Consider the following 17,500-nt stretch of genomic DNA (forward strand, 5'->3'; position numbering starts at 1 on the left):
TTTTTTACTTATTCTTTATTAGAAGTATTGATTAAATCAGTCATGGTAAACAAAAATGTAGGTTTTTTTTTTTTTTTACATGAAGCCTGACAATGGATCGCTAACTTACAAACCTTTTGAAATTTACACTAACATAGTATACAAAGAAACGTTCACCCTGATAGACAATTAATGTCTATTAGTGAAATGAATTGACAGCGTGGCAGATGCATTTTTATCTTAGGCTTGTCTCGTCATAATAATAATGATGATAACTAAAAGATTAAAGTCGTTTTGTTTACAATGACCCCATGTAGGTTATTAGGTCCAATTAAGATTCATTTAGTAATAATATTGACGCATGAGTCTACATTATCTTTCCCACTGTTATTCCTACATTAAGGGGTTGGTTGTCTGATGCATCCTCTCCAGTGCCTTCTATCAAAGGCATCCTCTTCCATTAAAACTTTTCTACATTAAGGGGTCGGTTGCCTGATGCGCCCTCTCTAGTGCCTTCTATCAAGGGCATCCTCTTCCACCAAACCTCTTTTACATTAAAGGGTCGGTTGCCTGATGCATCCTCTCCAGTGCTTTCTATTAATGCATCCTTTTCCAACAAACCTTTTCTGCATTAATGGGTTGGTTGCCTGATGCGCCCTCTCTAGTGCCTTCTATCAATGGCATCCTCTTTCACCAAACCTTTTCTACATTAAGGGGTCGGTTGCCTGATGCATCCTCTCCAGTGCCTTCTATCAAAGGCATCCTCTTCCACCAAACCTCTTCTCTCCATATACCCTTTACCTTATCTCTCCATCTAATTCTCTGACTCTCAGTATATACACATGAATGATTGGTCCTTATAGATTTACGATTGAGAAACTTAATGACTTTTTTATTTAATTACAATGAATTTGTTTGGTCTGGTATTTCATTAAAAAAAAAAGCTAGCTGCTCTGTCAAGATTTGTCTCTGCCTTCAGAAAAGCGTTTGCTTTCTTTTTCGTATTTTATGCTCGTGATAATCAAGGGGACACGGAATGCATTTAAATATGGAGATGAGTGCTGGAGAGGACGTCTTTTGTTCTTTCTTTCTTTCTATTTCTTTCTGGATACACTCGTGTCTACGAGAGAGAGAGAGAGAGAGAGAGAGAGAGAGAGAGAGAGAGAGAGAGAGAGAGAGAGAGAGAGAGAGAGAGAGAGAGAGAGAGGGGGGGGACGATTACCTTTTCGACGTCCATCTTGTTTTGACGGGCACAGACTCTCACATCGTGTCTCCATGTACGTCCATTATTGTATGCAACCCGTCAAATATTATGGATAAATATTTAGATAGATATGCACATACGTACGCGCACCCCCTCTCACCAGGGTAGGGTTATTCCCTCTCCCCTACCCGAGGGACGAATAATATATATATATATATATATATATATATATATATATATATATATATATATATGTATGTATGTATGTATGTATACCTACATATATATATATATATATATATATATATATATATATAATTATATAATTATATATATACATACATACATATATATATATATATATATATATATATATATATATATATATATCCAGACACTTGCTCTTTATTGTATATAGGGGAGTTGTTAGATGTAACCCACAACGGGCGACTATCAGTAAGATACATAATTCGCTTAGCAAGTTTTCCTACTCGTACGGTCCGAGATTCATTCGTAAAGCCTCAGCTTGTCATCTTGTATCCTTCCTGGCAAAGCAGAGAGAGAGAGAGAGAGGAGAGAGGAGAGAGAGAGAGAGAGAGAGAGAGAGAGAGAGAGAGAGAGAGAGAGAAACTCCAGCGTTCCTTCCCGCGTCTTCTTATTTTTCTCTACAGGAAGAAACGGACCCCCGGCACAGCATTTTGGCTCAGTTGTTGTTGCTGGCAAGGACGTCTATAAAACCTCATCTCTCGAGTGCCAGCTCTTCCTGTCACTAAGAATGGCCGAAGGCTTTCCCTTGATTGTCCGAGACTCGGCTGTTTATCCGTTGACGGGAGAAAATGCTGTGGGGAGTGAAGAGGTGGGGGTCGTTTTCCGGACTAAAAGATAAGGAAATGGAATAAATATACCGACAGGATAATGGTTTCAGATTTAAGTTTGTTTTTGGTATTTCTATTTATTTTAATATATACCTGAGAAAGGTTTCCAGACTATAATTTCGTTTATATTATTATTACAATTGCTATTAATAACGTTCCGATTTGTTGATGTTGATAATGATAACGGTCTTCATAACAGTAATATTAATTATAGTTATAATGACAGCAATAATATTAATAATGATAGTAATACGGATAATATTGTTCTTATTAGTATTATTCTTATTTTTAGAATTTTATTATCATTATTGTTATTGCTATTATAATTGCACCTATTAAATAGAATGTATACTGTATATATAAATACTATATATATATATATATATATATATATATATATATATATATATATATATATATATATTATATATGTATATATAAATATTTATATATTTATATATATATACTGTGTATATATACACATGTATATATAGTATATATATACACATATATATACAGTATATATATACACAAATATATACAGTACATATATATATATATACGTACATATATATATATATATATATATATATATATATATATATATGTATAGATATATACAGTATATATATAGATATATATACAGTATATATATATATATATATATATATATATATATATATAATGAGTGTGTATGAATGCATGTATGTATGTATATACATACATACATACATAGTTGTGTGTAATTCACCTGTAACTGTATCTAGCTCCCAGTTCCAGTTAAGCGATAACATAGCTGCAACTTTCCCCCCCAGCGGGTAATTGCAAAAAGTCTCAATAAATTATTTTCTCCTCAACTTCGCACCACTTTCCACCACCTTCCACCCAGCCCTTATGTTATGCGATGCCCCCATGAAATTTCCCTCGACTCGAACAATCAAGAATTTAACTTTTAAGATTCGAGTTTTGATGCGACATCTGCAACTCGGAAATTTTCATAATTGGGAGGTGAAGTTTTGTAAGCGCAAGGAGGTAAAAAACTTCGGCTGCTACTCCTACTGGCATTTCTACTAATGCTGTTGCTACTGCTACTGTCATTACTGATACTGATGCAGCTACTGCTACTGCTATTGCTGATACTGCTGCTGCTACTGCTACTGCTATTGCTGATACTGCTGCTGCTACTGCTATTGCCGTTACTGATATTGCTGCTACTGTTACTGCCATTACGCCATTACTGATACTACTGCTAATTCTACTGCCATTTCTGATACTGCTTCTGCTACTGCTACGGCCATTACTGATACTGCTTCTGCTACTGCTACGGCCATTACTGTTACTACTGCTAATTCTACTGCCATTTCTGATACTGCTGCTGCTGCTACTGCCATACTGCTACTGATGATGCTACTTCTACTGCCATTACTGGTACTAATGCTAATACTGCTACTGCCATTACTGATACTGCTTCTACTGCCGCTAACTGGCATTACTGATACTGCTGCTACTGCTACTGCCATTATTGATATTGTTGCTACTCCTACTGCCATTACTGATACTACTGCTACTGCCATTATTGATACTGTTGCTATTACTACTGCCATTACTGATACTGCTGATTCTGCTACTGCTATTACTGATATTGCTGCTACTGCCATTACTGATACCGCTTTTACTGTTGCTACTGCCATTACTGATACTGATGCTGCTACTGTTAGTGCCATTACTGAGACTGCTTTTGCTACTGCCATTTCTGATATTGCTGCCTCAACTACCACTGGCATTACTGATACTGCTGCTGCTGTTACTATTACTGAAACTGCGTTTAAATGTCAATGGAATATTTTTATTATTTATATAATTCAGTTTTTTTTTCTTAGAAAATCTAATCCCTGGACTTTTGATTATATAGGTTAGTTACTTTGTTAAATACTTTTTTTATATGCAAAAATGCCTTTATATTATTTTTTATTATTACTGTTATAATAATAATGATGATAATGATAATAATAATAATAATAATAATAATAATAATAATAATAATAATAATAATAATAATAATAATGTAATAAAAATAATTGAATAATAAACTACATTATACAGATTTATTGCGAAGTAATTAAAATATGTGCTTAAAAGTTCCGGAGCAAATTCCTTGTAAATACAATAAAATTGTCATTATTATTATTATTATTATTATTATTATTATTATTATTATTATTATTATTATTATTATTATTTATTCATTATTATTATTATTATTATTATTATTATTATTATTATTATTATTATTATTATTATTATTATTTATTTATTATTATTATTATACTTTCTATTATTATAATGATAATTATGAATATAATCATTATTATTATTCAGTTGTTTTTGTACCTTTGTTCTTTCGCGATTGCTATATAATACATAAAATTGTAATTATTTTATTTTAGTTTCCGAAATTTTAAAACTTAATAGGCCTATATGGAATAAAATTTCCAAGCTAAAATAAAATAAATATAATTCCATATGGGCCTTCCATATTTGCTCCACTGTAAATTATATTACAGTGGAGCAAATATGGAAGGCCTATATGGACTAATATTTATTTTATTTTAGCTCGGAAATTTTAAAACTAAAAGAGAAAATTCCGAAATTTAAAGCCAAAATTACGATGTATAAGTAATTTATAAAAGAAATTTTTAGTCGAAGAAACATCAAAACCAAATTTTTTTTTTTGTTCTATTTATAATGAAATTGTCATTGTTCATATGCATATCATTATCATCAGCATTAAAATCACTAATGCCATCATTATCTCCGTGAATTCCCAATTGCGATCACTAATTACCTTCAGACAATTAGACACAATGAGGGCTGTTAGGGAGAGTCTGGTGTTGTATGCGAGTAACTCTTTGTCCTTAATTAGTAATGTATATGTGATTAATTTTCATATTCAAGTAATTAACAAAGCGACGCTTTCATTATTTTTTTGTATGAAGTCAGTTATATTTTTTATTTAATTTCCACTAAAAATAGATATTAATGACTTGAGTATGACTTAATTATGTGTTTTTTTTTATTTCTCTCCTTTTAATTAAATCATTGTTATTTATATTTTTTTTATTTTCTCCAAAAATATATATTAATGACTTGAGTATGACTTAATTATGTGATTTTTTTTTTTTTTTTTTTTTTTTTTTTTTTTTTTTTTTTTTTTTTTTTTTTTTTTTTTTTTTTTGCATTAACCCGGAATTTGTTTAAAACTTCACTCCTTTTAATTAAATCATTGTTATTTTGGCATTGGAAAAAAGAAGCCTGGAGACTTCACATGTAGCCTTTTCTGACAAGTAATTATATTTATTCACCACTAATGAGTTCCATACAAGGAACTGAATGAAAGCAAATGAGGTGTTTTGACTGCATTTTTTTTTTTTTTTTTTTTTTTTTTTTTTTTTTTTTTTTTTTTTTTTTTGATGAGAGGACTTTAAAGGGATAAGGATTTAGAAGGCATTCCTTTTGTTTTCGCATTTCTGATTAAAAACAAGAGACTCCTGGAGGAATGGAGTATCTCTCTCCCTCATGAAAATTCAACTGGGCTTAAGCCGGGATCGAGGCGAGTCTTGTTTTTTTTTAATAAATCGTCCGAAGCGGATTATGGGGTTAAGAGGAACGGGCTTTCCATTTTTCCAGTTTTCCAGTTTTCCATTTTTCCAGTTTTCCAGTTTTCCATTTTTCCAGTTTTCCATTTTTCCAGTTTTCCATTTCTCCATTTTTCCAGTTTTCCAGTTTTCCAGTTTTCCATTATTCCATTTTTCCAGTTTTCCAGTTTTCCAGTTTTCCAGTTTTCCATTTTTCCATTTTCCAGTTTTCCAGTTTTCCATTTTTCCATTTTTCCATTTTCCAGTTTTCCATTTTTCCATTTTCCAGTTTTCCAGTTTACCATTATTCCATTTTTCCAGTTTTCCATTTTTCCAGTTTTCCATTTTTCCAGTTTTCCAGTTTTCCAGTTTTCCATTTTTCCATTTTTGGGACCATGGATAATTGGAACTTGGTCCAGTTAGGCGATTTTTTTTATGGATTAGTATATTTACAAAAAGACTTTAACCAAATTAAGTCTTATTTTTTTTTCATTGACTGTATGAAATGAAGTCTTAATTTTTTTCATTGACTGTATGAAATGAAGTCTTAATTTTTTTCATTGACTTTATCAAATTAAGTCTTAATTTTTTCATTGACTATCAAATTAAGTCTTAATTTTTTCATTGACTTTATCAAATTAAGTCTTAATTTTTTCATTGACTTTGACTTTATCAAATTAAGTATTAATTTTTTCATTGAATTTATCAAATGGAGTCTTATTTTTTTCATTGACTTTATCAAATTAAGTCTTTTTTTTTCATTGACTTTATTAAATTGTCTTATTTTTTCCTTGACTTTATCAATTTAACTGTTAATTTTTTCATTGACTTTATCAAATTAAGTCTTATTTCATTGACTTTTATCAAATTAAGTCTTATTTCATTGACTTTTATCAAATTAAGTCTTAATTTTTTCATTAACTTTATCAAATCAAGTCTTATTTTTTCATTGACTTTATCAAATTAAGACTTAATTTTTTCATTGACTTTATCAAATTAAGTCTTAATTTTTTCATTGACTTTATCAAATTAAGTCTTAATTTTTTCATTGACTTTATCAAATTAAGTCTTAATTTTTTCATTGACTTTATCATACTGTCTTAATTTTTTCATTGACTTTATCAAATTAAGTCTTTAATTTTTTCATTGACTTTTATTGTTTTAAACCTACGAACTACTTTAATTTTCTCCTTTACCTTTAAGGACACAGTAATATTTTTTTTTTTTTTTAATATTTTTAACATATTAGTTGGTAAAATGTTTCTGTATATCGTATGATTTTGATAGGACCCACTTGGTGTATTTTATTCCACATCTTAATAAGGAAATTCTTTCTGAAGGAGATACATTTTATTCCCTGCTATACCATACACAATTTATATATTCAATAAGAAGAACTTAGACGAATGAATGGTTTGAATAAATTGCTTGATGGTACACTCGGGCACACTATTCTGTCTTATTTCTCTTTCTCTTATTTTATTTTTAAGCTTTTATAGTTTATATATGAAAGCTCTATTTTGATGTCGTTACCGTTCTTGAAATATTTTATTTTATTTTTTCATTACTTCTTTTGTGGCTTATTTATTTCCTTGTATCCTTTCCCCTCTGGGCTATTTCTCCTTGTTGGAGTCCTTGGGCTTACAGCATCCTGCATTTCCAACTAGGGTTATAGCTTAGCTTGTATATATATATATATATATATATATATATATATATATATATATATATGTATACGTATATATATATACATATATATATATATATATATATATTTATATATATATATTATATATATATATATATATATATACACATTGGGAGATAATGAATAGAGTAGTATTGATTTAGAAGCCCAAGATAGGGACGAATGGCAAACTCTAACCGAGGCCCTCTGCGTCAACAGATGTTGGAGGAGATAAGGATATATATATATATATATATATATATATATATATATATATATATATATATATATACATACATATATATAAAATATATTTATATATATATAAATATATATTATATATATATACATATATATATATAAATATATATATATATATATATATATATATATATATATATATATATATATATATATATATATATATATATACACAGTGTATATATATGATGTTAAGCGTTGTTAAATGAGATTAGGCTGAATGACTAAAGTGCCTATGTATGTTATAACCTTGACGAGAGAGAGAGAGAGAGAGAGAGAGAGAGAGAGAGAGAGAGAGAGAGAGAGAGAGAGAGAGAGAGAGAGAGAGAGAGAGAGAGTGGGGGGGGGGTTAAGGATTCTGTGTTTAGTACTAAAATTCGTGTTAATATCCCTAAAGTTCTCGACTTCTCTTTCCATCTTTTTCGAAAAGTTAAGTTTGAAAGTTATACAAAAACCAGATAATTTTCCAGTTGTTCGAAATTGTTTTTGTAGAAAATCCTTTTGGGAAGAAAAAATAAGACTGATGATTAATTATCCTTTTTATTTATTGTAGCTAAGGAATGAGAGGTGGCCTCTTTCTATTTTCTGGAAAATTCACACATCATATGCAGTATATATATATATATATATATATATATTATATATATATATATATATATATATATATATATATATTCATATATATATATATATATATATATATATATATATATATATATATCTTTATATAAAATGTTGCCAGGCATTTACTTTTTTAAAAACATACATTGACCTTAAAAGGGGATTTTACGGTCACCAACCCGTAAAAGATAATAACAAAGTAGGGTAAAAATTACGGTCGTCTGTATTTTACTGAACAGTATTTTTTACGGAGGATTTCCGATTAAAATTACTTTTTTTTTTAAGTGTACGTAACTCACTATAGTGAGGCAGATTTGCACCGACTCGCAGGGGTGCCCTTTTAGCTCGGAAAAGTTTCCTGATCGCTGATTGGTTGGACATGATGATTCTAAATAAATAAGATAGCAGGAAACTTTTCCGAGCTAAAAGGGCAGCACTGCGAGTCAGTGCAAATGCGCCTCATTAAGAAAAAATTAGTTTAAAACCATTTGCATATCTATCATGCTTGTAGTAGATTAGACTAAAAGAAACACTCATAGATACTGAACTGTAATTAATCTGTGGCTACTCTCCTCTTTGGAAGGTTAGAAGAGACACTTTAGCTATGGTAAGGAGCTCTTCTAGGAGAAGGACGCTCCAAAATCAAACCATTGTGCTCTAAATCTTGGTTAGTGCCATAGCCTCTGTACCATGGTTTTCCACTGTCTTGGGTTAGAGTTCGTTTGCTTGAGGGTACACTCACACACACGATTCAATATTATTTCTGTTCTTCTTGATTTGTTAGGTGTTTATAGTTTATATAGGAAATATTTATTCTAATATTATTGCTCTTAAAATTTTTTTCATTTTTCCTTGTTTCCTTCCCTCACTGGGCTATTTTCCCTGTTGGAGCCTCTGGGCTAATAGCATGCTGCTTTTCACATTAGGGTTGTAGCTTAGCTAATAATAATAATAATAATAATAATAATAATAATAATAATAATACTGAAATTCTGGGCTTTCAAGAACCAATCTAATGGTTGCTATTCGTCTCCTTGTTTGGAAGTATTTATGTGCCTTACAATGTGATTTATGAGGCTTGCCATATGTGACGGTAACACAAGTGATGTGAACTTAGCCAGGCTATATCCGATTTCCAAACCGATGGATGAGAAATCTGTTTTCCTTGTGACTCTTCTCTTTTGTTTTGTATTTCGAGACGCTATTTTTTTTTTTTTTTTTTTTGTGAAATATTTTTTTTTTTTACTGTTTTTTTAATCAAAAGCGTAATTTTACTCCGTAATTTTCAAGTTTTAGTGTTACCACATTTTTGAATTTATAAGTTTTCAGTTTTAATGTTACAGGGTTTTCAAAGTTTCAAGTTTTAATGTTACAGGTTTTTTCAAGTTTTAAGTTTTAATAATACCGGTTTTTTTAATGATACTGGGTTTTCAAAGTTTCAAGTTTTAATGTCACCGGTTTTTTAAAAGTTTTAAGTTTTAGTGATACCGGTTTTTTTAAACTACTATATTCTATAATGGTTTTTAAAGTTTCAAGTTTTAATGTTACCGGGTTTTTAAGGTACTATATTCTACACTGTTAAAAATTAACCGTAACAAAACTGTAAAAATCCTGAAATAAATGTTGCCAGGCATTTACCATTTTAAAAACGGAAATATTGACGTAAAGAAGGGATATTACGGTCACCAACCCGTAAAAAATGATGATAAAGTGGGGCAAAATACAGTCGACTGTATTTTACTGAAATATGGCCTAGTACAGAATATTTTTACCGAGAATTTCGGATTAAAATTACGCCTTTTTAACAGTGTAAGCGTTGGCCTAAACACAATAACATAACGGTATTTATACAGTAAACCTCGTTTACGCAATATCATTCAAGGAAAAAAGACGCATTTCCGTTGATATCTGGGCGAGGCCTATCATGGGTAGGCTCACAGCACACTCCCAGAAACTTTTGCGTTGTTATCACTCACCGTGAAATGTTGACATTACTCTGCTATAGTACAACACAATTTCTCACTGGTCGTATTTTAAGCAATTAAAACTTGCTTTATCTTTCTCCAACCATTTTTATACTTTAAAATACCATTCTTCTTTAAAGATGTATTACACCGTAATAGGTTGTGGTGGCCTGGTGGTAGCGTCCTTGCCTGGCAATTGCCAGGCTGGGGTTCGAGTCCCACTCAAACTCGTTAGTGCCTTTGGTCGGTGCAACCTCACCATACTTGAGTTAATGATGGAGGGAATTGGGGGGAGCCTATAGGTCTATCTGCTGACTCATCAGCAGCCATTGCCTGGCCCTCCTTATTCCTAGCTTGGGTGGAGATGGAGCTTGGGCGCTGATCATATATAATATGGTGAGTTTCAAAGACATTAACCTGCTTGATAGGGCAATGTCACTGTCCCTTTCCTCTGCCACTCATGTGTGGCCTTTAAACCTTTAAAACAAATATATTAATGATTGGCTTTTATCGGTCTTTCATTTCTTCTTTGGCTTTATTTCGCCCTATTTTCTATTAAACTCTTTTTACGGGATTTTTTCTCTTTCTTCTACTCTGAATAATCTAATTTTTCTCCTCTTCTTATTCGACCTCGATATAGTCATTGCAATCTTGTCTTCTATCTTCATAGTTCATTCACCTCCTCATGTCATATCCTCCTTCATACTATTTTCTTCTCCCTCTTCCCTCTTCTTCGCGTCCTCTCTTCTTTCTACCTGTTTTTCTTCTTTCATCTGTTCTGAATAATCTAATTTCCTCCTCTTCCTGTTTGGTCTCGATATAGTCATTGCAATCTGGTCTTCTATCTTCGTTCACCTCCTCATGTCATATCCTCCTTCATACTGTTTTCTTCTCCCTCTTCCCTCTTCTTCGCGTCCTCTCTTCTTTCTACCTATTTTTCTTCTTTCATCTATTCTGAATAATCTCGTTTTTCTCCTCTTCCTTGTCGGTCTCGATATAGCCATTGCAATCTTGTCTTCTATCTTCATATTTTTTTTCACCTCCTCATGTCATATTCTCCTTCATACTATTTTCTTCTTCTTGTCATATCCTCCTACACACTATTCTCTTCTTCCTCTCGTCTTCCCTCTTCTTCGCATCCTCCTCTTCCCCCTTATCTCTTCCCTCATACGCCTCACAATCATCCAGCTTATCCTCCCGGGTAAGTCAAAACGATACGATGCGTCGAGTGTCACGAAGACTGATAACACCGTCGACAAATACATCAACATCGCCTTTACGTCCTTCGACTGACAGGCTATTAATCAACGTTTAGTGCATTAGCTGTACCGACGCCTCGGATAAATGTTTACCGCGAAATATCTTGAACTGTTACTTCTATATTAGTAAATTTTCTGCGTTTCTTATCTAGAATTTGACCTTGAAGATTGATAATTGAAATATGGAGTACAATCGTATCGTGCAACACTACCCAATGTGGTAATTTCTTTTCATACAAAATTGCAAATATATGAAACGGACTTCGAGCTGATGTAGAGAACGCTAACATGGTAAACGAATTCAAGAATAAGTTAGCTAAGATCATAAGAACTCTCTAAACATTTAAACCAAATCGCTCTACCTAAGAGCAAATGGGGTCTCATCGGATAGACTAAAAAGTCTTCGAGACATCTCTCTCTCTCTCTCTCTCTCTCTCTCTCTCTCTCTCTCTCTCTCAATAGTAAATACATAGAACAGACTCCCAGCGGATGTAGTGAACTGTAACATGGTAAACGAATTCAAGAATAAGTTAAGACAAGATCATGAGAACACTCCAAATGTTTAAACTATTTCGCTCTATCCAAGAACAAATGTAGTCTCCGCGGATGGACTTAAAAGTCTTTGAGACATCCAAAATCCTTGTAGCTTCTTGAAAGGGGGTTAAAAAAATTACAAGCGAGCAACTATAGTATACAACTGTAGTCCGCCCCACTACACAAAATTTTGAAAAGAGAAAAGTCAAGTTTAGCCAAAGTTGATGAATTCAATTCTCTTCTATTTACCTTAAGTTAAGTCTGAGCTCTGCCGGGTCACGAGATTTCATTCTATAGAAAAATGTGATAATGATGATAGTAATAATAATTATTGTTAATATGGATTTCAAAAGATATCTAAATCTATCCTGATCTGTTCTCTTGCCAATTTCTGATAAGTTTTTTTTTTTTTTTTTGTAATATTGGAACTTTATTAGGCAAATTTGACATTTGAATTTTTGTTTTGTTCTTTAATATTATGTTGTGTGTGAATTAATTGATATTTTCTCCAGAATAGCAGTGCATTTATCTGTCAAATTATTTTACTTGTCTGCTTATGCATAGATTTACTACTAAGAATATATAGAAACTAATTTTGTTTCGTTTATAAGTACATATGCTTTTTTAGATTATATTCCATTAAACTATAAGACCTTGAGAGAGAGAGAGAGAGAGAGAGAGAGAGAGAGAGAGAGAGAGAGAGAGAGAGAGAGAGAGAGAGAACACAACTTAAGTATTTCCTAAAATAAATACTAAACTTCTCTAGTAATGGAGATTTTGCTGATTAATTCTTTTAACTAGGAGAGAGAGAGAGAGAGAGAGAGAGAGGAGAGAGAGAGAGAGAGAGAGAGAGAGAGAGAGAGAGAGAGAGATCGCATAGTTTGAGTACCTTATAATGTAAACACTAAACTATTACAGTGAAGATTTGGTTGACTAATTTTTTTTTCTATCTTAGAAGGAATATCTCTCTCTCCTCTCTCTCTCTCTCTCTCTCTCTCTCTCTCTCTCTCTCTCTCTCTCTCTCTCTCTCCCCCCAAAAAAAATCCTTCACTATAGAAGTTTAGTATTTACTTTATGAAATACTAAAACTGTGCTCTCTCTCTCTCTCTCTCTCTCTCTCTCTCTTAAAAAAAATCTCCTTCACTATAGAAGTTTAGTATTTACTTTATGAAATACTAAAACTGCTCTCTCTCTCTCTCTCTCTCTCTCTCTCTCTCTCTCTCTCTCTCTCTCTACAGCCTATCATTATGGGCCGTCGAAAAAAAAACAGCCGCTTACATTTTCCAGAAATAACATTCCTGCGAGAGAGGACAAATGAAGCCCATTAAGTACTTCGGTTACTTCCGGTCGCGTCATACTGAATTTAATTGGGGAAATTATTCTCGAAAGACTTCCGAAGAGGATTTTAAAGCATCCTACAGGAGATGAAACAAACGCGAGGAGTCCTTGTTCCCCTTTACTAATGACTTCGTTTAGCTTATGTACGTTTCAATGCGTTTGATTATTTGGTAGTTTCCATGGGCAATACAGAGGAGAGTTTCAAGGTTTAATGTTTGGTCATGAATGGCTAAGTGTTTAAAGGTTTAAATATCGGTCATGAATGGCCGAGAGTTTAAAGGTTTAAAGATTGGTTATGAATGATGAAGAGTTTAAAGGTTTAATGTTCGGTTATGAATGGCGAAGAGTTTAAAGGTTTAAAGTTCCGTTATGAATGATGAAGAGTTTAAAGGTTTAAGGATTGGTTATGAATGATGAAGAGTTTAAAGGTTTAAATATCGGTTATGAATAGCGAATAGTTTTAAGGTTTAAAGATCGGTTATGAATGATGAAGAGTTTAAAGGTTTAAAGTTTGGTTATGAATGATGAAGAGTTTAAAGGTTTAAAGGTCGGTTATGAATGGCAAAGAGTTTAAAGGTTTGAAGTTCGGTTATGAATGGCGAAGAGTTTAAAGGTTTAAATATCGGTTATAAATGGGGAAGAGTTTAAAGGTTTAAATATCGGTTATGAATGGCGAAGAGTTTAAAGGTTTAAAGATATGCTATGAATGGCCAAGTGTTTAAAGGTTTAAATATCGGTTATAAATGGCGAAGAGTTTAAAGGTTTAAATATCGGTTATGAATGGCGAAGAGTTTAAAGGTTTAAATATCGGTTATGAATGGCGAAGAGTTTAAAGGTTTAAATATCGGTTATGAATGGCGAAGAGTTTAAAGGTTTAAATATCGGTTATGAATGGCCAAGTGTTTAAAGGTTTAAATATCGGTTATGAATGGCCAAGTGTTTAAAGGTTTAAATATCGGTTATGAATGGCCAAGTGTTTAAAGGTTTAAATATCGGTTATGAATGGCCAAGTGTTTAAAGGTTTAAATATCGGTTATGAATGGCCAAGTGTTTAAAGGTTTAAATATCGGTTATGAATGGCCAAGTGTTTAAAGGTTTAAATATCGGTTATGAATGGCCAAGTGTTTAAAGGTTTAAATATCGGTTATGAATGGCCAAGTGTTTAAAGGTTTAAATATCGGTTATGAATGGCCAAGTGTTTAAAGGTTTAAATATCGGTTATGAATGGCCAAGTGTTTAAAGGTTTAAATATCGGTTATGAATGGCCAAGTGTTTAAAGGTTTAAATATCGGTTATGAATGGCCAAGTGTTTAAAGGTTTAAATATCGGTTATGAATGGCGAAGAGTTTAAAGGTTTAAATATCGGTTATGAATGGCCAAGTGTTTAAAGGTTTAAATATCGGTTATGAATGGCGAAGAGTTTAAAGGTTTAAATATCGGTTATGAATGGCGAAGAGTTTAAAGGTTTAAATATCGGTTATAAATGGCGAAGAGTTTAAAGGTTTAAATATCGGTTATGAATGGCGAAGAGTTTAAAGGTTTAAAGTTCCGTTATTATGGGGAAGAGTTTAAAGGTTTAAAGATATGCTATGATTGGCCAAGTGTTTAAAGGTTTAAATATCGGTTATGAATGGCGAAGAGTTTAAAGGTTTAAATATCAGTTATAAATGGGGAAGAGTTTAAAGGTTTAAATATCGGTTATAAATGGGGAAGAGTTTAAAGGTTTAAATATCGGTTATGAATGGCGAAGAGTTTAAAGGTTTAAAGTTCCGTTATTATGGGGAAGAGTTTAAAGGTTTAAAGATATGCTATGAATGGCCAAGTGTTTAAAGGTTTAAATATCGGTTATGAATGGCGAAGAGTTTAAAGGTTTAAATATCAGTTATAAATGGGGAAGAGTTTAAAGGTTTAAATATCGGTTATGAATGGCGAAGAGTTTAAAGGTTTAAATATCGGTTATAAATGGCGAAGAGTTTAAAGGTTTAAATATCGGTTATAAATGGGGAAGAGTTTAAAGGTTTAAATATCGGTTATGAATGGCGAAGAGTTTAAAGGTTTAAATATCGGTTATAAATGGGGAAGAGTTTAAAGGTTTAAATATCGGTAATGAATGGCGAAGAGTTTAAAGGTTTAAATATCGGTTATAAATAGCGAAGAGTTTAAAGGTTTAAATATCGGTTATAAATGGGGAAGAGTTTAAAGGTTTAAATATCGGTTATAAATGGGGAAGAGTTTAAAGATTTAAATATCGGTTATAAATGGGGAAGAGTTTAAAGGTTTAAATATCGGTTATGAATGGCGAAGAGTTTAAAGGTTTAAATATCGGTTATAAATGGCGAAGAGTTTAAAGGTTTAAATATCGGTTATAAATGGGGAAGAGTTTAAAGGTTTAAATATCGGTTATAAATGGGGAAGAGTTTAAAGGTTTAAATATCGGTTATGAATGGCGAAGAGTTTAAAGGTTTAAATATCGGTTATAAATGGCGAAGAGTTTAAAGGTTTAAATATCGGTTATAAATGGGGAAGAGTTTAAAGGTTTAAATATCGGTTATAAATGGCGAAGAGTTTAAAGGTTTAAATATCGGTTATGAATGGCGAAGAGTTTAAAGGTTTAAATATCGGTTATAAATGGCGAAGAGTTTAAAGGTTTAAATATCGGTTATAAATGGGGAAGAGTTTAAAGGTTTAAATATCGGTTATGAATGGCGAAGAGTTTAAAGGTTTAAATATCGGTTATAAATGGCGAAGAGTTTAAAGGTTTAAATATCGGTTATAAATGGGGAAGAGTTTAAAGGTTTAAATATCGGTTATAAATGGGGAAGAGTTTAAAGGTTTAAATATCGGTTATGAATGGCGAAGAGTTTAAAGGTTTAAATATCGGTTATAAATGGCGAAGAGTTTAAAGGTTTAGATATCGGTTATAAATGGGGAAGAGTTTAAAGGTTTAAATATCGGTTATAAATGGCGAAGAGTTTAAAGGTTTAAATATCGGTTATAAATGGGGAAGAGTTTAAAGGTTTAAATATCGGTTATGAATGGCGAAGAGTTTAAAGGTTTAAAGTTCCGTTATTATGGGGAAGAGTTTAAAGGTTTAAAGATATGCTATGAATGGCCAAGTGTTTAAAGGTTTAAATATCGGTTATGAATGGCGAAGAGTTTAAAGGTTTAAAGATATGCTATGAATGGCCAAGTGTTTAAAGGTTTAAATATCGGTTATGAATGGCGAAGAGTTTAAAGGTTTAAAGATATGCTATGAATGGCCAAATGTTTAAAGGTTTAAAGTTCGGTTATGAATGATGAAGAGTTTAAAGGTTTAAAGGTCGGTTATGAATGGCGAAGAGTTTAAAGGTTTAATGGTCGGTTATGAGAGTTTAAAGGTTTAAAATTCGGTTATGAATGGCAGAGGCAAGGCACAGTGAATATGCTCTAGCAGGACAATGCCCCAGAGACTGACCATATATACATATGATCAGCGCCCAACCCTCCTCACCATCCAAGCTAGGACTAAGGAGGGCCAGGCAATGGCTGCTGATGACTCAGTAGGTAGACCTATAGTCTCGACCATTCCCCTGTCCTTAGCTCACAAGAATGGTGAGGTTGCAGACACTACAAGAAGCTTTTGTCTTTGAGCGTGGCTTGAACCCCAGACCAGTATATCGCCAGGCAGGGACGTTTCCACACGAGCTTCACCCACTTTCTAAATAGTTTTATTTTACTTTCATTCTGCTTCTTTTCTTCCTTCTTGCTGCAATGCCTTGGTGTAGAACGGCCTTCCTGGCCCCAGCTCTGTGTTCTGTGGCTCATATGACTCATATTCTGTTAATTCAAGTCTTATATAAATTAACATGGTAGTTCCTGCATTCAGTCACTGTCTAAAAGATGCTCACTTCAACAGATGCCTCGAAAATTTATTTTAAAGATGCATATCTGTACTTTTGTAAGCGTAAGAACACATTATCTCTAATGAGTGTCTTACCTGTATCTGCTCTGTTCTCTTATCATGCAACTGTATCTCAAGGAATACCTGATTGTTGTCTTCCTACTCTACTCACGAACACTCCCTGCTGACCCCATGACCATCATAAGAGAATGTTATGACAAATCTTTTTTGTTAGACCTCCTTTGTTTCTTGTTTCTAATCCA

At 32.3% G+C, this 17,500-nt stretch overlaps 1 protein-coding gene across 1 annotated transcript; it reads right to left on the reverse strand.

Annotated features, from left to right (window-relative positions):
• Positions 1-3,284: 3,284 nt before the first annotated feature.
• Positions 3,285-17,170, reverse strand: LOC137644606 (antifreeze protein Maxi-like). Its single transcript, XM_068377560.1, has 2 exons — positions 17,074-17,170; positions 3,285-3,877 (listed from the first exon to the last, which is right to left on the reverse strand). Exons 1-2 carry the CDS (start codon positions 17,168-17,170, stop codon positions 3,285-3,287), a joined length of 690 nt encoding a protein of 229 aa, XP_068233661.1.
• Between the last annotated feature and the right edge of the window lie 330 nt (positions 17,171-17,500).

The sequence above is a fragment of the Palaemon carinicauda genome, chromosome 7, assembly GCF_036898095.1.
Source record: "Palaemon carinicauda isolate YSFRI2023 chromosome 7, ASM3689809v2, whole genome shotgun sequence".
Taxonomy (NCBI): domain Eukaryota; kingdom Metazoa; phylum Arthropoda; class Malacostraca; order Decapoda; family Palaemonidae; genus Palaemon; species Palaemon carinicauda.